Raw genomic sequence first — 26461 nt, 5'->3', positions numbered from 1 at the left:
TCACAATCCTTCCACTGAGAAAAGGGAAACCACAATAAGACTTTGATGAAAGAAACCCACAATTATCATTTTAAGTGATTTTTGCAATAATGCTTTAGTGTCTATTGACTTGACATATCCATTCATTTTTTTGTTCAGCCATTCAACACTGAATAGATACTGACAGAATCTGATAATGAAAGATGGCAATGTAATATATTGACTAAATTCAATTTTGGTTTGCATTTTTTTTTTGAGAAAGGATGCCTAAAGGGTAAAAATAATAGCTTATACTTATATAGCACTTACAGAGGCCAAAAAAAAATGCTTCCCTTTCAACTTTATAAGGCATTTTATTGGGACAATGCTATTACTTCAAATAGTGCCATTTTATATGATTATTATCTTCTTTTTTCTAAGATATCCAAATCTACGTATCCAAAATCTCTTTGTTCTTCTTATTTCAGGTGTCACATTTCAAACTTCCTGGGAGAAAATGAATGTTCTTCCAGGCCATAAAACTCAACAAGAGCAAAACAAAACTCATTATTGACTCCCCATAAAACCTTTTTCCTCTATATTTCCCTTTGGTTGTTGTCAGGAAAGTTATCAACTTTTGCAGAAGTTTGAAACTTGGTCATCATTAACTATTTCCTTGCTTTTAATCCCTCCCAATCTCATCTAATCAGTCAGATTTCTTCTATGAGCATGATATTACATGATTAAATTTTTTTCTTCTCTTATGATGCTACCAGATAATCATCTTCTGACTACTTTGCTTTCATGGCTCTCTGCCTCCAATTAATGGCTTACTATTTCAGTTCATCCTTCACACAATCACCAAATTAATCTTCCTAAAGTACAAAATAGGACCATATTTGCCTTTTTTTCCTAAACAAAAACACTTAATACTTCCACATTCTATATGCTGTACCCCAGCATTTAAAGCTTTATAACATTTAGTTCTGATCTACCTTTCTAGACTTTTTTGTTTTATTTTCCCCCTTCATGGATTCTATGTTCAACTAAATTAGACTTACTCTTCTCTGATCACTCTTATTCTCTGAAATCACAAAAGTATGTCTCTCACCAAGGCTGAATATGATTTTTACCCTTACGCTGGCAACTATGACATACACACAGGAGACCCAAAGCAGGATCTGCCTGGCCTGTGAATGCTAATAAGAGAGGAGACCTTCCAAATGATTCCAGAAGTGATCAAGAACTTTACCCATCATTTACATAAAACCATCTCTGATCTTGTAGACCAGAAAGTGTATAAGCTCCGAGCAAGCTGGGTGTCCAGAGATGCCATTGATCAAAAGGTCTATGAGATCCAGGATATACATGAAAATAATGAGAGTAAACTGACTGAAAGGTTCATCTAGAACAGCCTTTGGCCAGAAGCAGAGGTCAGTGTCCCACAAGTTGGCAACAATGACAGCTCCTTGATCCTATGTAAGAAGCTATTAAAGATACATATATGGAAAGTCAGTGATACACCTTTCTTGGAACAGAGATTTGAATCCTATGACAACTACTGCAACCTCTTCAACTATATTTTCAATGCTAATGGTTCTTTTCCTCTTGAGCTGCCAACCAGTGGCTATGGGATATTATTGATGAATTCATCTACAAGTTTCAATACCAATGCAAGGCAGCCAAAAATCAAAACAGAAAGTTGACTTTCTTTGTTCCATCTTTCAGATCTGGAATGTCCTCAGCATCCTCAATGTATTTAGTTTCCTTGTTGACAAATTGAGTATCAACTGCCATATCAATGAAAGCATTGACCTGAAGCTACAGGAGAAATATTCTTAAAAAGATAATATGTATACAGAATGGGGACCCCCAGGTATAGAAAGTTATCTTTAGCCTTTCCCATTTTGGTCAATGTATACCCCAGCTATCATAAGAAGTCATTTTTGTAGATGAGTATATATGTATGTGCAGCAGCAGGTCCAATTCTCTACCATCCAGAATCTTTACATTACTATGTCCATGGCCAAGATGACCTGTTTCTTGAATCTCATCAGACAGGTTTTCAGTATCCAAGTGCTGGTCTTCAAGTGCAATATGAAGAATCTAGAATGAATCTAGTATTAGTGTCATCTCAGCTCTGGATGAGGAGTTCCAGTCAGTCTCTAAGGTAGATTTCTATTTGACAAGATAGGAACTTAAACCCTTCCTCCTTATTGTGGAACAAGGGGATAGGGCCATACAAGTTCTGAGATTTTTGTTTTCTCCAAACCCAAATGAATGACTCATGAGCTGACTGACCCTTTGAAATAGAAAGAAGCTACCAGATATTAGGGTAAGAGAGCAGCTAGCTGAACGTGTTGTGATTCCTTCAGAAGGACCAGCTCCTAGAGCTTTCTCACAAATCGTCCCCAAGTATTACCTGAAGTAGCACATGTTTATACAGGCAGCATATTCAGAGCACAAGAAGGGGGTGAACCACATAGCTCTCTGCTTTGGTCAGGCCACATTCATAGGACTGCAGCCACTTCTGAGCATTACATTTCTATGAGAATCTTGATAATCTGGAGGCTGACCAGAGTGAGAATGGATTATCGATTATGTCATTTGAAGATCATTTGAAAAAAAGTCTTTCAGTCTTTGAAGGGACTAATTTGGGAAGAGTTTCTGGAACAGTGCATGTGATGTAATGGCCCATTTTAGCTTGATAAAAAGGAAGAACTAAGAGAGAAGGTGGCATCTAAAATAGAAGGAATGTACTTCCTTGGTAGGAGAGAGGAGGTTTTACCCCTAATTTCTATCCATGGCTATACAACCTTGGGGGAAGGGAAGAAGGTCCTCTTCTGGAAGCTTTTGGCTCATCCATAGGTTTAAACTGATGGGTTCTAAGGTCCTTTTCCTTCCTCCTTTGACACTTTTTGGTTCTGTAAAAAGAAGATTGAACCTCAAGGGGCAAGAAATTAGATCTCTTTATTCCTTCACTTCCATCTTCAGACATCACATCATTGACTTTACAAGAGTCAGAAAGATTTTTTTTTAAATGAGAATTGTAAAACTTGACTGGACCTTATATAACTTATATAATTGTTCAGTTGCAACAGATGATACAGTAGTGCTGCATCTGAAGTCAGGAAAACCTGAGTTCAAATCCAGCCTTAGATACTTATTAGCTTTGGACTCTGGGTAAGTCATTAAATTTTGTTTGTCTCATTTTCCTCATCTATAAAATGAGCTGTAGCATGAGAGAATGCAGAATGTAAAATGAGACTGACTCTGCTGCATGGGCAATGGAGTCTTTAGAACTGAATGGAATCTGTGTCACTTCAGCCTTGTTCTGGTCTATCTTCTCTATTATGGGGGTGGGGTGGAGCGCAAAAGGTCTTTTCCCCCTTATTCTTTCTCCACATCCCCTCAATATAAAGAACTTTGATTTGAAAAGAACTGTTTTTATTTATAAAACTCCTTAATGCATATTAAATTTGCTTATTTTTGTTTACTTCATGTTTGTTTCCCATGCGTTGGTGAATATTCATTTCTGTCAGTTGATGGAAACTTTGCTATGTACACACAAATGATGTGCATTCTCAAAAGTAATCAAGCTATGGGTAGCTAGATGGTGCAGTGGATAGAGCATCAGCCCTGAAGTCAGGAGAACCTGAGTTCAAATGTGGCCTCAGACACTTAATTTCTTAGCTGTGTGACCCTGGGCAAGTCATTTAACTTCAATTGCGTCAGCCAAAAAAAAAAAAAAAAAAAGTAATCAAGCTATTTTTTCTATGTGATAATGAGGGATGTTCCCCATCCCTAAATACTATCCTCTCCTAAGCTGTCCATTATGCCCACAATTCCAATATTAGAGCTGCATTTTTTTCTAAATAATGTTAGTTAAGAATTGACCCTTATTAAAATGGAGATTCCCCTGGTAAATATTATGTCTAATTGATTCCTGAGAAATAATGAATTTATCAGGTTTCCCCTGCCCCAAGATGACAAGGTAAGATTATTTACTATAAAATGAGATATAGAAGTGGTATTTTAAAAGGATATAACAATGGTATAAAGCCAGAGAGAATTTAAAAATAGGTCATTGTACCTCTGTGGAGATGCCTGGATAGCTATGGATTCAATAAGTGCTTAAGATGGGGGCTATGAAATGAAAAAAACATCACAGATGAATTAGATAGCATCACATACAGAACAATTTCTTTGGACTGCTTATGACTCCAAGCCAGGGCCTAAGAAGATTTTGTAATAACAGGAAGACAAGAAAGATGTTTTATTCTAGGATGGTTGTCAAGGGCACAGCTACGGTAGCTTAAGAACTGGAAGGCTAAATTCGGTTTTAATTTTAGGCAACTGTTCAGATTTCAACACATATCATGCCACTACCTCCCATTTCTTCTCTGGGTTTTTTTTATTCTAAGGAAAATGAAAGAAAAACAGAAATATAGGCAGGAGTCAAATAATGAAAAGCATTGGAAATTACAGTTTCATCCTTCTTTTTGTTACTTTATAAATTTCAAATTCCATCATTTTTTTCCTTGTGGAAATTTAAATGGCATCATTCCTTTTTAGTATGACAGTGTCACATACATAATACAGCTAATGTGTTGTCATTAGATATTGTAATGGTTAGAAATCTTGATTTGAAATCAGGAAAATCAACCTTATAAAGTTATTAGATATATGATTCTAAAATGTTTCTCAATCTTAGATTCTTCATCTATAAAATAAAGTAGATAATAATACTTACTTTCAAGGGTTGTTATAAACATCAAATAAAATAATATATTATGAAAAAATATGATGTAAAAATAATAATAATACAAGTGTTTAACTAAACACAGCAAATGTTAGCTGTTCTTTTTGTTATATAATCATCCTTGTTAACTAATACCAAACTTGAATATTTTAAAGAAATATTTCCCCATAAAAATTCATTTTCAAAAATATCATTTAAGTATTAAACACCTAAATGACAACTATCCTTTTTACTTATACTGCACTCCTTAGCAATCCTCATTTACAGATTTCTCAGTGAATGCCAAATGAAGAATGGGTATAAAATATGTAATGGTGGCAGTTTTATATTCAGTTTGGAAGTTTGATGCTGTGTCACTAAAGAATCAAAATAAATAAAATTTAAAAAAAATTATGTCAGCTCCTCATCAAAGGGGGAGCAGAAAATTCACATCATTCCTGTGAATCACAGTATTTCCAGCTACAAGATTGCTTGGATGAAAAGAGGTAAAAATAAAAGAAACATCAAACTCCATACATAAATTCTCCTCTACACTTAAAGCTGTCAGGCTGCTGCTTTGGCTAATCATTGAGAGCAGGGGATTTCAGAGTTGAGACTATACCACCAAAAAGGTTGTTACCATCAAGACTAGAATTCATGTCCTCGATTGGAAAGCAAGAACATTTTGGCTAAATATATATACTTAGAGGGAACATGGGGGAAAGTATTGATCTACCAATGCTTAGGCAAAAAGAACTGTTTTTAATATTTTCCACTTGATGATTCTGTATCCTGGTCAATATGGGTAGTCTGTCCAATAATGTAGATTGTGACAGACCTACCTACATCTGCCCATTGTACTCCTAGAAATCAGTCACAGAAAATCCAGTGAATGTGCTCAATCCTGATTTTAACTCTGCATGTGAATGAAAACTGTCCATGTGTTATTCCTCCTTCTAATTATGGGAACAATCCATTTCTTTTGTTCTTTGGTGACTCAAAATTTTAGTCTTGAGAAAAGATTCTAGTCTGTGACTATAATCATAGAGTATGATTATCAAAGCATCTGTGATTTTAAAAAAATAGATCTTATTAACATCAACTATATATAACACTAGCTTCTAGATAAAGGCCATATTCTATTGTGTTGCTTGTTTGTTTTTGCAAGGCAATTGGGGTTAAGGGACTTGCCTAAGGTCCCACAGCTAATAAGTATTAAATGTCTGAGGTCACATTTAAATTCTTACCCTCCTAAGTGGTGCTCTATCCACTGTGCCACCCAACTGCCTAGTCAAGGCCTTTTCTGTTAGAATTTTTCACTACTGCCCAGAGGTAGAGATGAGAAAATAAATATTTGATTCTATCAGAAAAGAAAATAAGCAAAACATATCTAAACATGTGTAAGAAAATGTAATCTTTTTAAAAGGAACTTTCCTATAATTATATTTAAGAATAAATCTAGGCAGAATTTCACTCAATCCATTTTTTTTTTTTTATATAAGTCTCACATTTCTCAATTAGTCAGAAAAGAAACTAGATACAACCTGGTAAAAGAGATACAGAATACAGTAATTTAAAATAAATTTTAATAGCAAATTAAAAACTTGATTACCTGATTTTACTGATAAAGAAACTATAGAATCTCTTAACATCTTATGGATATTCTATAGAGATAGATATGTTCAGCTGAAAGCATGCTTCATTTATTTACTTAGAATTCTTTGAGTGGGTTTAACATGCACATAAATATTCTAAACTATTTTAACTTTCAAAATGCAAAAAAAAAAAAAAAAAAAAAAAAAAGAAAAAAAAAAAAGTGAAATTACCCCAGAGACTGAAGTCATCTTACACTTTTTAATCAGGGCTGGGAATTGGCTTAAGGGCAGGAAGCAAGGCTTGTGAGTGATCTGTCACTCCACTGGGTAGAAAATGATAAACAGTGTGCTTTCCCAGAAAGTGGTTCAAATGGTTGATCTCATTTAACTTGAAACCCATTTGTAAACTGAAAAGTATCATACAAGTATAAAATATTATCACAATTATCACCACTAAAAACAACATTTTAAAATAACTAGTCTGTTTGAAGGAAGGAGTAGAGTAAAACCTCCTAATTTCAGGCTACATTGTCTTCTGGATGAGAAAAAAAAATTACAGTGAAGACGAAATATAGGAATATGTGTAAGGCTTTATGGGAAAAAGTGGCAGATTTCTTTCTCTAAATGAAAATAGATAATGTGATTAGAAGAAAATAATCACAATTATACTTATAGATAGGATGATGGAAATATATTTGAGTTATAAATTTCTTTCTAAGGTAATACTCCAATATACTGGTAATATCAGAAAGGCCAATGAAATGGCAAGTGATATTGTGGTGAGGGGATTAAAGTACTAAATTTGGAGTCAAAGTTCTGGATTCAAATTAATCTCTCTAAGCATGAGTTGTTTTTTTTTTTTTTTTTTTTTTTTTTTTTCTTAAAATAATTGAATTTGATTGTATGGCCTCTAGTGACATGATGTTCAAGAAATAAGAGAAAAACACATGAGCCCATTAGGAAACTATGAGAATACTACAGACAGTTCTGGTGACCACAAGAATTCAGGAAAGTCATAATGGATCTATAAAACTGAAAAATAAATAGCTCAAGATAGCTTTCAGTGTTTCTGTACCAAAAGTTCAAATGCAACACTCATTACTTAAGCATGGATGACCTAAGTCATGCAAAACACATCTATAGACCCATGATTGACTGGCTACTTTCATTGATTGTCAAGGTAGAAATTTCAGGCTTCCATGATTTTTAGCAGCCATGAGTCATCAGAGGAACTGTCACTCAATTTTTGCATAATGGACTGGATAGGGCAATGGAAGGAAAAGGCAGAATCATTTCAGGAGCCAATCAAGGATGACCATCATGCCATTTCCCATGATGATTATTGAGTTGCCTCTTCTTTGACTGATGTGATGATGTTATAAGATCTATACAGACTTCAAGATCAAATCAAGTAATGATAGTTAGCAATGGGATGCTTTGAAATAATCTGTAAGAAAAATGTAATGCATGTATTAGATAAAATTAATTAATCTGAAGAGGGAAGAAAAAGAAAAAGAAAAGGAGGATGAAAAGTAGGAGAAGGAGGAAGAGGAGAAAGAAGATGAGGAGGAAGATGAGGATTAGGAGGATAAGAAGGAGAAGGAAGAGGAAAAAGAAGAAGAAAAAGAAAAGAAGGAGGAGAAGGAAGAAAAGCAGGGCTATTTTGAAAAGCTGAGTAACTACACTAGTTTGTACAAGACTTGCTGTTTGTGTGTCTTTCTTTGATATTAGAATATACATTTCAAAATACTAATAATAGGATTACAATTATACTTCTAATAAAGTAACAATTTACCTTACAACCATAATAATAAGAGAAAAACATTCCTACTTTAAAGAATAGAAAATCCAGGGTGAAAAGCAGACAAACTGAAGGGCAACCAAATTTTCCAGACTATACTATAGCCTGTGACATTTCAGAATGCATATATTATGATGAATCACTGGAGGTGTCATAGTAAGAAGGAAAGTACTTTTTTCCACATTTCTAGCTTATGTGAAAATATAGATTTGAGTTTCTGAAAAGAATTTCTATTAACAATGTAATGATATATCTTTGTATGTTGAACTTATTTTTGTATGTATACTTCCCTCTTTTTATGCATGTACATCTCCCACAGATAAGGTAAATTCCTTGAGGGCAAAAATTATTTTTATCTTGATGTCATCAGTATATTTGGCATATAGTTCACATTTAATAAATATCTGTTAAATGAATGATGCAACCAAGCAGGAAAGAGAGGATGGAAAAGGAGACTATAAACTTTATAGTCATTTAACAAAAAATGTTAGGTGCTATCATTTTAAAGTAGTATGTATTAAAAGAGATAGACTTTTAAAGGCAGGAATGGGCTATAGGATGGGAGAAGGATAAGTGTGAATTGTCTCTCATTGAAAGTTGACTCAATAAAGAGCAGCATGACTCTGCTTCTCAATTTTTCATTTGTATTTGTGTGACTATGATTGATTTTGATTTTCATGTTAAGATATATTCAGGCAAACACATTCTCCTGAATGTTAATGAAGTCAAGTTATCTAAGAGATGAAAATGTCATACAACTGACCAATAAAAATAATTTATGGGAACTGTGACTACTAGTCTCTACCATTATTTGATCAGCATTTCTGCAAAATCCTATAGTAAAGATTGGTGGGGATAAAGGGATGATAAAGAGTATGGATCAAAGTTAGAAATAGGGCTAATCTCTTAGGTGTCCTTTGACTCCAGTATATCACAAAATGAGTCTGCAGAAGCTTGATTATGTCAAGAGGAATAAATGATCACTTTCTGCAAATACCAACTTCTTCATTAGTGATTCTGTTATCATATGGGTCATCCTGGTTTATGCTATCTCCTTTCCCTGGGAGATTTTTCTCTTTATATCTTACTGTATTTGTTAAGTCTATCTCTGCTGATTATCAATATTCAGAATGCAGCTTTGGCCTTTGATCTGCCATTAATTAACTCTATAAATAGCAGACAAGTTGCTTAAAATGTTGGTCTCAGTGTTTTTACATCCACTATGGTTGTAAACACCATTCTATCCTATAGATCTGCTGGGAATATAAAAATACTTGTATAGCATTTATGCTAAGTAATGGTACAATTTGAGGCATAGGGAAATTGTATCAATATATGATTATATCTGTATATATATATATATATATATATATATATATATTATATTCCATTTCAAAGTAGAACACACTAATCAATTAACATACTTTGTTGAAAATATTGCTGAAAATGAATCTGCTAATTCATCCTCCATACAGCCATCAAAGGATTTTCCTATATTACAGATGTGATCATGTTACCTCACCTCATTCACAATACATACCATTGGCTATTTGTTAATTTAATTATCAAATGTAAAATCTTCTTGAGATTAAATTTCTTCATATCCTGACAGTCTCCTGATACTCTAACCTTATTAAATATTACTTCTCATAAACTTATTATGCAGATCTTCTTGCTTTTCTGCATATATAGTACTTCATGATTCTCTAGTCTATGTCTTTTTATTTCTAATTCCCCATGTAAGGAATACATGACTTTCTCTTTACCACTTTTTGGAATCCCAGTTTTCTCTAGTATACTTTTTTCCCTACTCCAGGGACTATTTTATGTCAGGTTTCTATGTTTCATAAATATGTAATACATAAAATATATGCATGTATGTATATGTATGTGTATAATTTTTTCTTATTAGAATTTGTGCTCTCTTAGGAACTCAGTATTTGACAAAATTTGGAAACTAGAAAACGACCTGGCAGAAATTATATATAGACTAACATCTCACACTGTAAACACATAAAACTCAAAATGGATACATGATTTAGTCATAAAACAAGATATAATAAATAAATTAAATAAGGAAGAAATTGATTACCTTTCGGACTTGTGACTAAGGAAATTATTCATGATAAAAGAAGAAATGGAAAAGATCACAGAACATAAAATAGACAGTTTTGATTACATAAAGCTAAAAGCTTTTCCACAAATGAAAATAATGTAGATAAAAGGAAAACAGGAAATTGAGAAAAATCTTTTGTAGAAGGTTTCTTTTAAATTTTTTTCATTTCTAAGATTTATAGGGAATTTATTTAAATGTATAAGAATAAAAGTCATTTTCTGATAATTGGTCAAAGAAGAATAACCAGAAGTTTTCAAAGGCATAGATCTAAGCCATCAGAAACCATATGAAATAATACTCCAAATCATTGATAAAGAAATGTAAATTAAAAGAATTGAAGACATATTCCTGTCAGATCAGTGAAGAAAACAAAACAAAAAAGAATTTTACTCATTGGAGCTTCAGGAAAAAAGACACTATTGAATATTAATAGAGCTGTAACTTAATCTGGCCATTCTAACAATGTGGACAATTAGTTACAAAAATGACTAAACTAGGCAAACATTTTGATTTAGTAATACTACTAGTAAGAATACCCTTTAAATATATCAATGAAGAAAGAAAGAAGTCACATACATAAAATGATATATAGCATCTTTTTCTGTTGCAGCAAAAACAAAAAACAAAAACTAAGATAGTGTCCCTATCTACTATGTAATGGCTAAAGAAATGCACTATCATTGTATCATAAAAAATGATGAATGAGGTGGTTTTAGAAAAACCTAAGACAAACAGCATGTTGTGGAATAAAATGTACTACACTAGGAGAACAATTTATGAAATAACAACATTATAGAGAACAGCTTAGAATGTTTGAGAACTGTGATCAATATAATGGTTAAGAAAATTCAGAGAATATGTTGCAAAATATGCTAGAGAGATTATAGATTCAAGATAAAGAATAAGGTATATATTCAAACACAAATGGAAATTTGTTTTGGCTTACTAGATAGATATATATCATGCATTTACATATATTCAACAATAATGCACTAATGTGTATATTACATGTACATCACATGTATGTATAATATGTACATGCTATAATATATGCATACTTTTTGTTCACATATGCATGCATATACTCTCTCTCTTTCTCTTTCTTTCTTTATTAATATGGAGAACAGAAGGAAGGCAAGAAGGAACCTCAAGATAAGTAAGATAGCTTTGAAAGTTTTGGTTTAAATTATATATGTATGTGTATGTGTATTGTGTGGGTATACATACAAATACACATATACATACCAAACTATGCATAATTGACACCGGCAATTTCATGTAAAACAATTTTTCTTTTCTATCATGTATAAAGAAATACCAATTATATTGGGATTTGTTAAGTTCAGAAGAATTTTTAAATAAAAAAATGAAAAAAGAAATATATATTCTCGGAGGGAAGGACTGTTTCATTTTTATCATTGTATTCCAAAGGCCTAGCATTGTGCCTAAAATTATAATAGATACTTAACTTAGTATTTGGTGTTTGATGATTGTCTCATTTTCCAGAAAATTAATAAATGTACCTATAGATGATCTTTATCATATAGAGATTCAATATGCACACAAGTGTACACATGGATAGATATTAATTATTATAGCCATGTGCTATACATGTTATATGCATATTGTATAATAACACATATATGCGTATACATGTATTCCACAAATAAATCCACATATAATGTGTATAATTTTATGATCTCTCTCACTCTTTCTTTCTCTCTTTCTCTTTTTCTCTCTCTGCCAGTATATAAAAGTGGAAATTACAGAAGCTATTCAGTTTTTGATGAAACTATGAGATTACTTTAAAAACCCTTTTGTGTTTTCTCTAACAAAACTCTGAGTAAGTGAACATTCATCACAAAACTGTGACAATTTATGCCAATACAGTATTTCATTGGAAATGATAGAATATCACAAGCAAGCTGATTTAGCAACATGGCCTCTCTGGTTCTATCTCTTCAAAAAGTCTGTTCAAAAGGTGAACAAATGCAGATTTAAGTTAAAAACAAATAGCTCTCTCTGTGAGTGAAAATGCTTTTGTCAAATAACCTTTAATAGCTTCAGCACAGGTTAGACTAGACTGATTTGATTGTTATGTCTGGGGATTCAGCCTGGAGAGAGAAGAAAAAAAAAGAGAAAATAAAATGAAAGCTTCCATATTGATTAATCCATCTCCTTTGTCTTTTGATTTAAAGGTTCAGTTTCACAGTCTGCCTGGGATACAAGCTGTCTCCCACAAATCTCCCTATGGTGAAAGCAAGAAGACAGCTGAGACAGGTATTTCTGACACATGTAGAGTTGGAAAATTGAACACCTATTGATCCACATTTAAAAGATGTTATGTAAACAGGTTTAAGGGCAAAAATGTCCATCTTTTGACCTGATCCATTTATCACCTTGTTATAGGTCAGAGCAACATTACATTTCAAGATAAGATACCCTTGTCAAAATGGTTAGCACATTTTGCAAATCTTAGAAAATTTTGGCATTGTAAGGGATCTAGGAGTTCACCTAGTTCAATTTGTACCTACTCAGGAGTCCTCTCTACAGCATCCCAAGTTAAATAATCATTAAGCCTTCTAGTGATGGGAAACTCACCACTTCAAAAGGCAGGCCATTAATTGTGGATTGTTAGCTTTTTTAGCATGTGTTTGCTTATGTTGAGGCAAGATATGTCTTCTATCCTTTGCTACTGGTTCTGACCACGAGTCACATTAGACAAGTTATTTTTCCATAGGATGGCTTTTTTTTTTTTTTTTTCCTGAAGCTGGGGTTAAGTGACTTGCCCAGGGTCACACAGCTAGGAAGTGTTAAGTGTCTGAGATCAGATTTGAACTGCTGGTGCTCTATCCATTGCGCCACCTAGCTGCCCCCCATATGATGGCTTTCTAAAACAAGAAGTAACTCTTAAAAGCCTTGCTCTCTCCCTAATTTCTCTCTCCTTTATGCCAATTCCATTAAATAATTGTCTTATGGCATGATTTTAAATTCCCTTAACATCCTGACTGCTCTTTTATTCAAATGCTTTTCCTAAAATATGATAGAAGTAAGAGACATTGTCCCTATATTTAATGAGCCCCCCGCCCTCACACACATCTTCCAAATGTGGTTTGACCAAAATCTAAGATCACTTTAGCTTCTTCAGTTGCTTTTTTCATATACAAAATTAACTCATATTAAGATGAGTTCAATAGAAACTCCCATTGTGTGTGTGTGTGTGTGTGTGTGTGTGTGTGTGTGTGTGTGAACTATTGTCTAACAATATCTTGTACATAGTTGGGGCAATTTGGATTTGGGGTTATTATTCATTACAGATGAGGAAATTTCTTCTATACATACAAATAGACACTTTCACTGCTCTTTATTATCTCAGAGAGTTTCCAGAAGCACTGAATCAATAGATAATATAGATAGGATTTGAACCTAGGTTTTCTTCATTTCAAGGACTACTTCTTGACCATTATACCACATTGTTACTCATAATAGTGATTTAATAAATATTTATTGGATTGCACTGAATTAAACCAAGTCTTTCCTTTTCTGTTCTTTGGTGTGTTTTTTTTTTTTGTTTTGTTTTGTTTTTTTTTTGTGTGTTTTTTTGGAGTGCAAATATAAAATTTAAGATTTGTCACTATTAAATTTCATTTTCTTAGATTATGGCTTATAGTTCTAAATTGTCAAGATCTTTTTAGTCCTGGACCTGTTAACTGATGTGTTTTTATTCCTCCTAGTTTCATGCACTTAAAAAAAATGCCATCTATTACTTCAATTGCCTGATGAAAATAACAATCCTATGCAGGCCAAAAGATAGATCCCTATGGCTATGTGATTCCTTCTAGGTTGACATTAATCAAATAATCACCAATCTTTGGATTTGTTTAGTCCTTCAATCACTTCTTGATCAAACCAAACCATACCATAATCATCCCATTTATTTGCTTTGTCCACAAGAATATTATAGAAAACTTTCCCCAAAAATTTTCTGCTAAAAATCATAGTATTCTATGCAAATGACATTGGCCAAATCTACCAGTTAAGTAGTTTTATAAAAAGAATAAAAAATTTTAAAAATATTTAATTTCAAGTGTAATTATTCTCCTAGTAAGGGTTGGTTGACTGTTTTGTGTGTGTGGCAGGGAGAGTAAAATATTAATGGAATTAAGAGTCATACTTCTTTCCAAATTTGGAAGAAAGCTAATAAGTAATTAAAACTAGAGGGGAGAGTGTTTTGCTTTAAATGAATTTTAGAATATCTTTTTCCCAAGATAAGAGAGGACATGCCACAAAGAGAGGGGTGGCTAGAAATATTAAAGGGGTTGAGGTGTTTGGCAGATATACAAAGGGTAATGGGGAAGAACTGTTGGTCTTTAACTCCTCTCCAAGCCTTATTTCCACTAGACACTATTGGGATTCTTTTCTAAATATTCTATCATTATATTAAAGACTGCATTGTTTCTAATAAAAAAAAGATAGTTGTCCCTGTGCTTTTCATTTCCTTTTATTCTTTGTTGGATATCAAGTAGGTACAAGACATTCTGGGAGCCAAGTTGGGAAAACTCTAGAAATGTAAATTTCCCTAACTTGTTACAAAATCCTTTTTCTCCAACTAAAGATATAAATGAACCATCAATATTTTGTGAACCCATGTTGCTTTATGATAATTGTGATTCAGATGCAGAAATTTAAGGTTTTTGGATGAACTCTTCAAATCAAAAAACCCATTGATAATATTTTACTGGATTATGTATCTATTATTTCCCAGGTATTGTATAGGGTTACTCTCATAACAATTCCTCAGAGATTAGGTTATTAGATTATCAAATAAATAAACTTTAGAACCATTTTGCTGGAAAAATAATCCATTTCTTTTAAAGAAAAAAAAATTAGGCATTTTGTATTCTAGGAGAGAATGAACAGAAACATTATTCTTTCTTAAAATCATTTCCACTAGCTAGAGTAACAATTCAATGACATGATTCATGTGAAAACATGCAGAAGACAATGAAATGGATGCTAATGTATAGAATCTTAGTGCTTATGATTTCTACTTCATGCCTGAGTTAAGGATGATGAGGAAAAGCAAATATGAAGAATGAAATAAAAATATATCACAAAAAGCTACACATACACACAGAGTATGCAAGAGTAACATATTTTTATTCAGTAAGAAAAAGCTCAGGTATGAACATACATTAGTTTTTATAACAGGCTTTATTTCTTTAAGTACACCACTAGAAAAAACAGACTCAAGAAGAGAAAATATATCAATGTGATTGCATTTTTGGGAAAATAATTAGTAAAAATATGTAAGCACCAGGAAGGATAAACTTCAATTATAAAGAAAAAAATAGGATTAATGATCACAGTTAGACAATATCTAAGTCATAATCAATGCAATGAAAAAGCTATCTTTAAAATTAGTGTTTAAAATGTGATTTTGATTGACTTTTCCTGCAATTAAGAAGTATACATTAAACACTTCCTATGGACCAAACTCTAAGCTATGTGTTGGGAATATAAACACAAAAATGAGACAAGAAATTGTGCTGTATTATATAGCTATACATTTCTAATCACCTTGACTGTAGTCTCATATTGAACGAAAAAGAAAGGTTTTTAATATATCACAGATTGTTCTTTATCTCTTCCACTATGAGGCTATGAGACAAATATCTGACAAATCAAATCTACAAGATTTCTAAGTATTTCATACAAATATGATTTTCAATCTCCCTCCTGTCTTCTAAAGAATGATCAACTAACATTTAATATAGTAGTTAAACACTGTGGGTCATATAGAAGTGAGAGACATGGAAATCTTCAACATAAAGAAGATCCAACTCACTTCCAGTTGATCAATGATGGACAGAAATAACTATACCCAGAGAAGGAACACTGGGAAGCGAATGTAAATTGTTAGCACTACTGTCTATCTACCCAGGTTACTTATACCTTCGGAAGCTAATAATTAATGTGCAACAAGAAAATGGGATTTACACACATATATTGTATCTAGGTTATATTGTAACACATGTAAAATGTATGGGATTACCAGCCATCGGGGGGAGGGAGTGGAGGGAGGGAGGGGATAATTTGGAAAAATGAATTAAAAAAAAAAAAAAAAAGAAGTGAGAGACATTGTCCCTATATTTAATGAGCCCCCACTCGCACACATGCAGATGTACCGTTCACAAGTGGCCCTGCCATTGGTCTCCACTGCCATTGGCTTGCCAGCTATCTCTTCTAGCAATGCAATTCCTATATCTCCTCAGCAGCTATAGCTACCAAAACATTCAAAGAAAGGAACAACAACAACAAAAAGAAAAGAATGTTGTCATCATCAAAGTCCTTGGCACTGTCAAATGGTTCAAAATCACAAATGGTTATGTTTTTCAGTAGAAGTGATTATAAAAGATTTCTGTTCATATCCTTATATCCACTCTACACTCCAGCTAGACTGAATTACTTGTTCTTTACACTACTAGGCTTCCCTTCTGCCTCAAAGCTGCAGTCTCCCATATGATTATCTCCCTCTGTGGGTTCTTTGAGAACAGTGACTATCTCACTTGGTCATCTGATTCCCAATCCTTAGAACAGTGATTTGCCCTAAGTACTCAAATGCTTTTTCATTCATTCATTAACTCATTCATTTGCAAATACTAAAATGTTTAGCAAAATGTTCACTAACAAAAAAAAAAAAAGAAAAATTATAATTGCCAACTTGATTTGAAATAAAATATCATACATGGGTAACTTTGAATATTCATTTAATAAATTCAATTCAACAAGCATTTTAAGTGTCTGTTTTGTGCCAGACATTGTAAGACTATTGGTACTTTTAGAAGCGAAGACTGATAAATAGTGTACTTAAGAAATTCACATTTTAGTGAAAAATAAAACTGGCAAAATCCACTGCCAAAATCAGACCATGCTAAAAATAACTTTGGTGGAGTAAAAATAAATTTAATAAAATAAATCTCTTTTTCAATATTTTGATTTGGTCAGATTTTGTTAAGAAAATATTTGTGTGAGGAAAATCTCTGTATACTTTCTGTAAGTACATGCAATGAAGATAATTACAAGATAAAGAGAGAAAATGATAAAATCTATGAAAATACAACAATGTTCATTTTTTAGAAATTTAGCATCAAAATTCCATTTCTAGGAGTTCAAACAACAAGCATTTATTAAGCAACTATTATGTGTCATTCCACTCTATTTCTACTGCTTTAGCTGGTTTTAACTTCATGGAACAAGATACCTTCTAGTGTTTTTTCACCAACCTACCCCACTCAAGCAATATAAACTCACTTAGCACTTAAAAGAAAAATTGAAGGCAAAAAAAAAAGGAAGAGTGGGGCTGGCAGAGAGTGAGATTGGTGAATAGTATCATGGAAACAATGTACATGAATTTGGACAGACTTTAAGAATTAGTGGAAGATAATAGGACATGGAGTGCAATGGGATCAGGAAGAATTGCACATGACTAAACAACAGAACAACAATAAAGGACTTAGATTATTGTACAGCAAACAACAAAATAGAATCAGATAACTGGGCTTCTTTTCTCTTCACTATCTTAGGAGTTAAGGCTAAGGTGGAATGTTATTAGCAGTCAAGAATCAGGGTTTCCAAAAAGCCATTTGTAGTCTTAGAGCTCTTAGAGGTAATCTGTTAACTCAAAGTGTCTTTTCAGGTGCTTAGGGGACTAAGATATGCACTCATTATACAATTTTGGAATCCTTTCAATGGACAGAGGCTGTTCCCTGAATTTTAAATGAAATCATTAGATTCAGCAGAAATAACAATGGAATTTTCCATATGCCAGGAAAGGATCCTCTTAAGAGGCTAAGACTCTTCCTATAAGCTTGCATGAATTGTTCCAACTTCTGTCTTACAATTTACACCTCAGAGAGGACCAATCAAACCTCCCTCTCACTATTTATGAGATTAGGCAATGAAGCACACAAGTGATATACTAGCATGTAGCATGCCCAAAGCTGGATTTGCTATGAATATAGATTGACAACCTATCACTAACTTGTCATGAAAACAATTATCAAAATGTTTTGAGCTTCAAAGAACATTTCTGGATATGGAAATAAGCCTACATCTTTGAATTCTTAATGTGCTAGGAAGCAAAAGTTTCAACAAGTGGAAACTCCAATTTTATGCTTAAATAACTGATTTTTAAAAACCCTACAATTCTCTAATTCACTCTCCTCATAACCTATACTTCCTACTTCATGCTATTCTACTGTTTATAAACTATTTTTTCTTGATCTAGATTTATATTCAGGAAAAGACCTCAACTGCTATTGCTTATTCCTCTGTAATAGTAAAGTTTAGAAACCTTGCAACAAAATAATGCTTTTTATTTCAATTAGTTCAAAAGAGTTTTAATGAAAAATAAAACTATAGTAATAGTTAACAGTCTTTGCCAAATTATATTTTGTTTCTCTTCATGATTCTAATTTTTAATTGCCAATAAAACTGAATGCAATTACCTAATGCTTGAACCATTATATAGATCACTAGCTTGATAGTGGCTACTTTTGAAAGAGGCTATCCCATGATCTTAAATTTACTCCAGAAGACTTCAATTTAACGTCATTCTCATTAATGCTAGACAATTAGTATTTCATGTATACACTCTTTACCATTTAAAAAAGAAATATTTAATGAAGGCCGATTAATACACTGTGCCTCAAAGAGAATTGAAAATTGAAATGGGTTTAGGAACATTTCTTAGTACAACAAATATTTTTAAAGCTTCTACTACAAGAAAAAGCACTTTGTAAGGCACTGGGCAAAAGTGAAAAACCAAATTACACACAGCTCCTGTCCTCAAAAAGTTTTTATTCTCATCAGGAGTGGTAGGATCTGTTAAGGCATATACATTATTAATTATTTGTCAGGTTAGAATATTATATTCATAGGACAGAACAATGAGAGTAATTTAAGGGATCTGAGGAAGTGGAGACAAACTTATACTATGGTTATCCAGAAAAGTTTTATAGAGCAGGCAGTATTTAAACTAGGTCTTAATGAGAATAAAAATATTTCCAGAGACATGTTTAGGTCAGTTGATATACATAAACAAATGCAAGTACATTAAGGGAACAACAACTAATTTGGTTCTGTACTTAGTGTTTAGTATAGGCAGAGGAGATAGTTCAAAATCAGGCTTTGAAAAGTATTTTGCAAGTCAGATTATGTGATGAAAGTATTCTGGAGGAAGAATTTCAAATATTATTCAAATATTGTTTTAAATTTTAAAAAGAAGTCTCTTCTCCTTTGCACTACTGTAAACTATAGATAGATATAGATACCCACATGCATGCATTTGGATTTTTTAAAGCTATTTTAAGATGAATTAATTTAAAATAAAATTATTTCATAAATCACCTTTCAGAATAACACTTCGAAGAATAAAGAGGTACAGACGATAGTGAAAAGTTCTCTCTAGACATCTAATTGGTATTAACTGATATAGTTTTGAACTTGAAGGTTGAATTACTTGAGTTCAAAGCTTGCTTCAGATTCCCAATTTTCAAAATAGGGATTATAAAAGGATGTATTTTGCAAAACTGAAAATATTATATAAATGTGAATTATTACTATTATTTTTAGCAAATCAAATTTTTACTGATTTTCCTAAATGTACTATAAAAAGTATCTCATTTTATAAACCTATAAACATAAAAGAAAACAAAAAAGCTGACAATTCTCTCACATCACCCTTGCTCTGATCTTTATCTGATGAGCTCAGAAACACTGTAGTGAGATTAATTCTTGAAGAAGATCATAACATCAGGAAGGTGATGCCATGACATGTAAGTGAATTGGATTTAAGTGAGGGAGGGCCATGCAAGGTCACCTGCCTCACTTTCCCCTCCAGAGCCATTTGGGTCCAGTGGCCAGATACATATCAAAACAACTAGAGATGGGTCTGGATGTAATGGGAGATCATGGCCTTTTAAAATTAAGATATTCAACAAATCTCAGTTTGATTGAGGTCACGTCCTTTCAGTGATTAAGGCTAGGTATTATTGTGCCACAGTTCTCTTTTAATGTCCTGACCCAGTTTCCCTAATTGTCCTATTCAGTTACTCTGCCTCAGGTTATAACCATTCCCTCTTAATTTTAGGATAAAGGTCTTATATCTTAGACCTTAGGCTATAGTCAATTCCTCTTTTGTTTGATGGGATAAAGATCTTTATCCATTTTAGACATCATTAATGTTTAATGGAGCCTTTCCAGTACCTCCCTCCATTATGTCATCCTAGCTGCCTGCCTCCATTATGTAATCATCATCCTAGGTTCCTCCCCCCATTAGGTCATCCTCATCCAGGTACCTCTCCCATTATGTCCTCAGTCTTGTAACCCTATAAAAGAATCTTGTATCCGACATTCAGGGCTGGATTCTTTGATCAGATAGTCTTGTTCAGCCCTGGGACCAAACCATGGATCCATTTGGTCCCAGTAAATCTCTGCCATTTAATAAATTATTGAATTGTTCTGTAATCTCTATCTTGCTCAGTTTCTCCAGCATTACAGTATATGTGAGGCAACTGGGGTAAAGTGATTTGCCCAAGGTCACATGGTTAGTGTCAAGTGTCTAAGGCTGGATTTGAACTCAGTTCCTCCTGACTCCAGGGCTCTAACTACTGCAATATCTTGTGTGTGTTGCCTGCATTCTCCAGTTATTAAGACTAGATAGCAATTGAAGCAAAGTTTCTCTTCTTTCATCTAGTCTAAAAAAACTAACTGAATGAATAAATGAATGAGAGGAAGACCCTCAGAGTTTCTAGCTAAATTAGAAATGATTGCTATTTACATTCAATCTGAGTCAATTTGGGCTCAAACAATGACCAAATAGGGTGTGGCTTAGGACCTGATGGTGGCCAATTAGAATCAGATTGATTTTGGTTTACTAAGGAGGGCAAATTTGTTGTAGGTAAAGATTTCAAGTATTTTATCAGTCCATAATATGTATTGAGGCAGGAAATAAAAACTCAAATAGAATTGGGAGTTAAGAAACTATGCATAAGGATGCCAGGGGGCAGCATGTTGACTTAGTTTTTAAATGTAATGTTTTTCCTTGTTTTATTGTATTATTATTTATTTTATTAAATATTTTCTGATATATTTTATTTCAGTTTTGGCCACACTGGTGAGTGCCACGGGCCCCATTCTACACACAAACTGCCTTTTTGACACTTATGTCCTAGTTCTTTCTTCTGGCCAAAGATAAGATCACAGTCATGCTACAACCATTGTATTCCCTTGAAGAATTCACCTTTTAAAATATTTTCACTTTTCTAATTATCATAAAAGCCTTAGTCCCTAGAAAACAGTCTTGGGATCACAATTAATGAGGGGCACAAAAGATGCAACCATCTAAATTTTTTTTTTTTTGGGCAGGATTTTTTGTTGTTGTTTTTGTTGGCACATCCTTAAAAATTAGATGTTTCATTAACTTGATCTTTTCCTTGAACTAAGGAATGTTCCTACACTCATTTCAATTTTTATTTCTCTTTGGGGCATAGTGTATTAATCAGCCTTCCTTAAAGATTTCTTTTTTAAATGGCAAAGAAGATGTTTATGTGTTTGTGTGTGTGTGCATATGCAGCTTTTCCTTTAGTAAATTCTTCTACCTCATTGTGGCATGGATGTGTCGTGTCATGGTCCCTTCCAACTCTTATCATCCCATAATCTTAAAGAACATGAACCCAGGTTTTAGAAGCATATGCTAGAGTAAGATAAACTATGACTAATTCTACCACTATAGAAATGTTTAGGTATGGATGTTTCTGCTGTGTCTGTTGTGTGTCTGCTGCCCAAAGATCATTCTAGCTAAATTCAAAGAGACACATTATCACAAAATTATTTAAATCATAGATGTCAACTATGAAAGAAAGGCAAGGTGATTATAATCTTGACTGGTGGATTTTCAAGGGTCTTTGACTTCATTTAACTATGAAAATGTTAAAGGTTTAGGTGTAGGATGTGTCATGAACAAAGTGATACTTTAGAAAGACTGGCCTAGCAGGGTATGAGTGATAAAGTATGTCTTACTTAAATGCAACTATGTATATGTGTATACATGTATGTATATACATAAATATTATATATATGTGTGTGATGCATATATATACACATATACAGATATACATACAAACATGTTTATATATATATATACATATATACTACCTTTTCCTTTTAAACAATTATTTGTTTAGAAAATGAAAAGAACATTAACTTAATCTTTAGCATAAAAATATAAAGTGCATATCAAAGGTTCTAGGTCATACTAAAAAGCATGTTATCCTGGTGCATTGAAAAGGCTAATGGATTTAGATACAATATACTTTGTTTTGCATCCCAATTCAGCTATTTATGTAAAATATGTGAACAAGTCTTCATCTTTCTGGTCCTCATTTTCTTCATCCACAAAAAGAAGAGATTAGCCTAGATAACTTTTATGATCTTTTTAATTCTGAATCTACAAATGTGATCCTAACCTTGGAAGACATTTGAAAATTGGTAGTTCCAAAATGCATTTCCCAAAGTGACTGATTTGTTCCCCACTTTTACTTTATCAAAATGATGTATTATAAAAGATATGATAACCCTAAAATTACCCCTTAATTCTTTGTCCATTATCTGCAATTCACTAAACTTACCCGTCCTGCATAGTGAATAATAGTGAAGGTGGTACAATGATCTTTGAGTGCCACATTTCCATTCCCATCCTTAATGGCAGAATATACTGCATTGGAATTGGAAGATTCCAAGAGAGACTGCAACCGTTTGGGAAGATTAGATTCCAGTGATCCAAATACTTGGCTCTCTTCATCCAACAAAGAGAGAAATCCAGATGGTTTCTGAAAAGCAAAAGAAATAATTTTAAAAGGCTTCAGACAGTTCTTTTACTCTAATACCTTTAATTTGGTACTTTTTGTTAAATAGGAAATGTGTTTAATATTTTGTGACTAAGAAAGTAAACATAACTTTTTTAAAATTAGGTCTAAAAAGTGACTTTCTAGACATTTTTATGAATTGAATTGCATACTGACACATTTTATTATAAGCATGGATTTTAAAAATTCTTATTGAAATGAGATTTTAAAAAATGTTGCTATGTCAGAAAAGTTGCAGGTTTTTTTTAATATATGAAAGCTTAGCTTAACCTAAACTTCTGATATTATATTCTATGTTCTTTCTACTATATCCTACTTCCCCTCATTGAATATTAGATTGTTTCAGAGTTAAAATAATATGCACAATAGTTATCTGGAGATAGGATTATTTAGAAGTTAGAAATCACCACCAACAAACATGAGAAAGAAAAAGACTAAGTCTCAAGATTATGTGACAAAAATCCCACTCAGCAGGAAGTAGGAAGTGCCTCTATGACATTCCACAGTTCAGACCTAGAAAAAGCAACTGTGCAGAAGAAAGTTATAAATCTCAAATTAGAAGGCTGATCGTTTGTGACTGCCAAAGAAAAGAACTAAAGAACTACAGTATCCAATATTCTAAAATTAAATCTGCATCACTGGAAAGGGCTGCTTAACAGTACTTCCCAGCCTCCAACATCTCCCCCATATTTAGCATACCATTCTGCCTACATAGTTTGGACATCTGTTGAACAACTTTTTTACCTAGTGCTTTGTATCATTTTACTCTCTCAGTTTGGTCCTGAGTAAACTTGCTGGAGTGAAGTTAAAAATTGCCTTTATAATTAAGATAATTGGTTGAGTCCATGCTCTGTGATAGATATTCCTCTGTTGACTGACCTAGATAAGTTCTGAGAAGCTCAGTCCCCAAAATATGACTTCCTTCTCTACAATAACTGACAGCAATCTAACAAGGAAAGTTGTTGGAAGGAAAGAAAGAATAGCAATCTGAACTAATAAAGGGCATACCTATACTGAAAGCTGATATAGTTTTTGAAATATTGATGTAAGAAATAATGGTACCTTAGGGAGCAGAAAGACCCAATGTATTTTTGTCAATAATCATACATTAGTGCCTTATCATGCTACTTTCTTAGCAAAGCCTGAAGATAGTGGCTTAATGAATAGATTGACCAGGCAGCTGCCTTCAAGGTTTAGGATGAGACCCTCAAACACCAGCCAACTTTAGTAGCTGATATTCTACTTTTCAAGAGTGATTTCTTTGGGTCTCGAAGGCTTTTAAGTATTCCAAAGTACTCTATCAAAATCCAAATATATATTAGAGAAGTCAGTTTTGACTGTCACTGAAAGCTGATGGTAATTATTTACATAATATTTCCAATCATTTCGGCTATCTGGCATTGTGAGAATGGGAAACAAAATACTAGGTATAGGGAATTAAGGAGTTTGGGGCAAAGGAGAAATCCAGAATACTGAGAAAAAAATATTTTTTAAAAATTTTGGGAGACAGACAGAGATAGACAGAGACAGAGAGATAGGGACAGACACAGAGAGACAAAGACAGGGAAAGATAGGAAGATAGAAATAGAGAGAAACAGAGACAAACACAGAAACACACATACACATGTAGCTAGAAGAATGAAGGACTAGAAAAGATTCTTACACATGTCATTTCAATTCCTTCCTTGAAAGAAGAGAAGCTTTTCAGTAGGTGAAGATGAGAAGGCAGTATATTTCAAGCACTTGAGATATGAAATGAAATGAAAAAGAAAACTCTCCCTTCTTTTCTTAACAATTCTACTTCCAGATAAATTATTATGCATATCATTTTAACTCTGGGACAATCAATATACTGATAAAGGGTAATGGGATATACTAGAAAGAACATGGAATATGATGTTTGAGGACATAGTATGAACTTTTAAATTTACACTGTCAATCAGTGGATCACATATATAGTGATCCAGAAGAAGAAAGGCTTCAGTTGCATTTAAAAGTAAGAAAGGCAAAATGTATAGTAGGGAATATAAAAATAAAGATTTTTTTTCCATTTAGGCAAAATAAGGACTTATTGTAGGAATATGATATAGACTTAGAGATTACACATATTCAAAGATAGATAAATAGGGGAATAAGATTGGGAAAGTTGAGGAGATGATTATAAATAATTGAAATGATTTAAGTTTTTAGCATTTTTAAGAAAGTTTTTAGTAAAATTTAGATGAAAATGTAAAAGGGATTTTCAGATTGTATTTTTAAAAAATGAAATAGATAATTTCTTTTTCTTTCTGAGATGGCTTGAGTAGTTCTGTTTCAAAATAGGAAAAACAGACTAAATGTCTTCTTGGGGTCCCTTCCAGCATCACAATTTAATGATTTTATGAATCTATTTTTATATAAAGGAAGGATAAAGAATAGTATACTCTCTAAAATAGCTGAATAGGTTCTTTTTCAAAGAACCATCAAGCACTCTAGATATATCATCTATAAATACTCATAATAGCTTTATGTATGGGTCAGTGAATATTGATATATACCCAATTTAGATTAAGAAACTGAGGCAAAAAGTCATTTAGCATTTAATCTAAGTTCAACAGTGATGAATAGAAACATTTGTTTCTGAAATAAAACCATTAAAAACAAAAAAACAAAAAACAAACAAAAAAAAACAAACCTCCCTCACCCCCTAGTTCTAAAGTCTTGGCCAGTAGTTCACTATTGAAGTTCATGTAACCTTTGACTATGAATATTAAGAAAATCTTATGAATGTATTTTACGATTCCTCTAGTCTTAGAGATTATATTATAAATTGTGAACATTAAGCATATGCAGCTGTGCCAAAAGATGATTCTTTAGGGATAGAGCCAAAGTTGAACATTTTTATAACAAGATGATCATATATTTCCTACTGCTCATTCTGTAAATTGGTAATCATCCAAGAGCTCTTTCAGGAAAAGGTGGTATATTTCTAAATCTCCAAAAGATTTAGAAATGTAATAAATATATTCAAGGGTTTAAAGATGAAGATCTTAAAAAAAAAAAAAAAGTTCACTTAAATGAAAGGAGTTTATCTTTATTATTTTACAATTTCTATTGCTTGAAAAATATTCAGTTGTACCATGTGGATTTTCAGGGTACCTGGAAAAAAAAATCCAAAGCTGCCATCTGGATACTAGGAGAATATGTTGTTTCCATGGTAACTCCTTCTTGTACACATTCTGTTTGCTCTTGTAGAAAAAGCACTTCATTGATATACTGGTGTATCTTCTCATTGGTCATGTTGACACAGAGCTATTGTGACAAAAAAAAGAAAACATTTAC

At 32.8% G+C, this 26461-nt stretch overlaps 1 protein-coding gene and 1 pseudogene across 9 annotated transcripts in view; one reads left to right on the top strand and one right to left on the bottom strand.

Annotated features, from left to right (window-relative positions):
• The window catches only part of MYO16 (myosin XVI), an 899069-nt gene that overhangs the window by 216615 nt on the left and 655993 nt on the right, over positions 1 to 26461 (bottom strand). For all 9 annotated transcript variants that reach the window (XM_074299517.1, XM_074299521.1, XM_074299522.1 and 6 more), the window contains 2 exons: positions 26279 to 26431; positions 22904 to 23104 (listed from right to left, as the gene is read on the bottom strand). In XM_074299517.1, coding sequence (XP_074155618.1) covers positions 22904 to 23104; positions 26279 to 26431 — 354 coding nt within the window. The remainder of the gene's footprint in view (positions 1 to 22903; positions 23105 to 26278; positions 26432 to 26461) is intronic.
• Positions 1059 to 1800, top strand: LOC141559590 (eukaryotic translation initiation factor 3 subunit L pseudogene; annotated as a pseudogene).

Source organism: Sminthopsis crassicaudata, chromosome 3 (assembly GCF_048593235.1).
Source record: "Sminthopsis crassicaudata isolate SCR6 chromosome 3, ASM4859323v1, whole genome shotgun sequence".
NCBI classification, from domain to species: Eukaryota; Metazoa; Chordata; class Mammalia; order Dasyuromorphia; family Dasyuridae; genus Sminthopsis; species Sminthopsis crassicaudata.
This window is presented reverse-complemented; position numbering and strand designations above follow the sequence as displayed.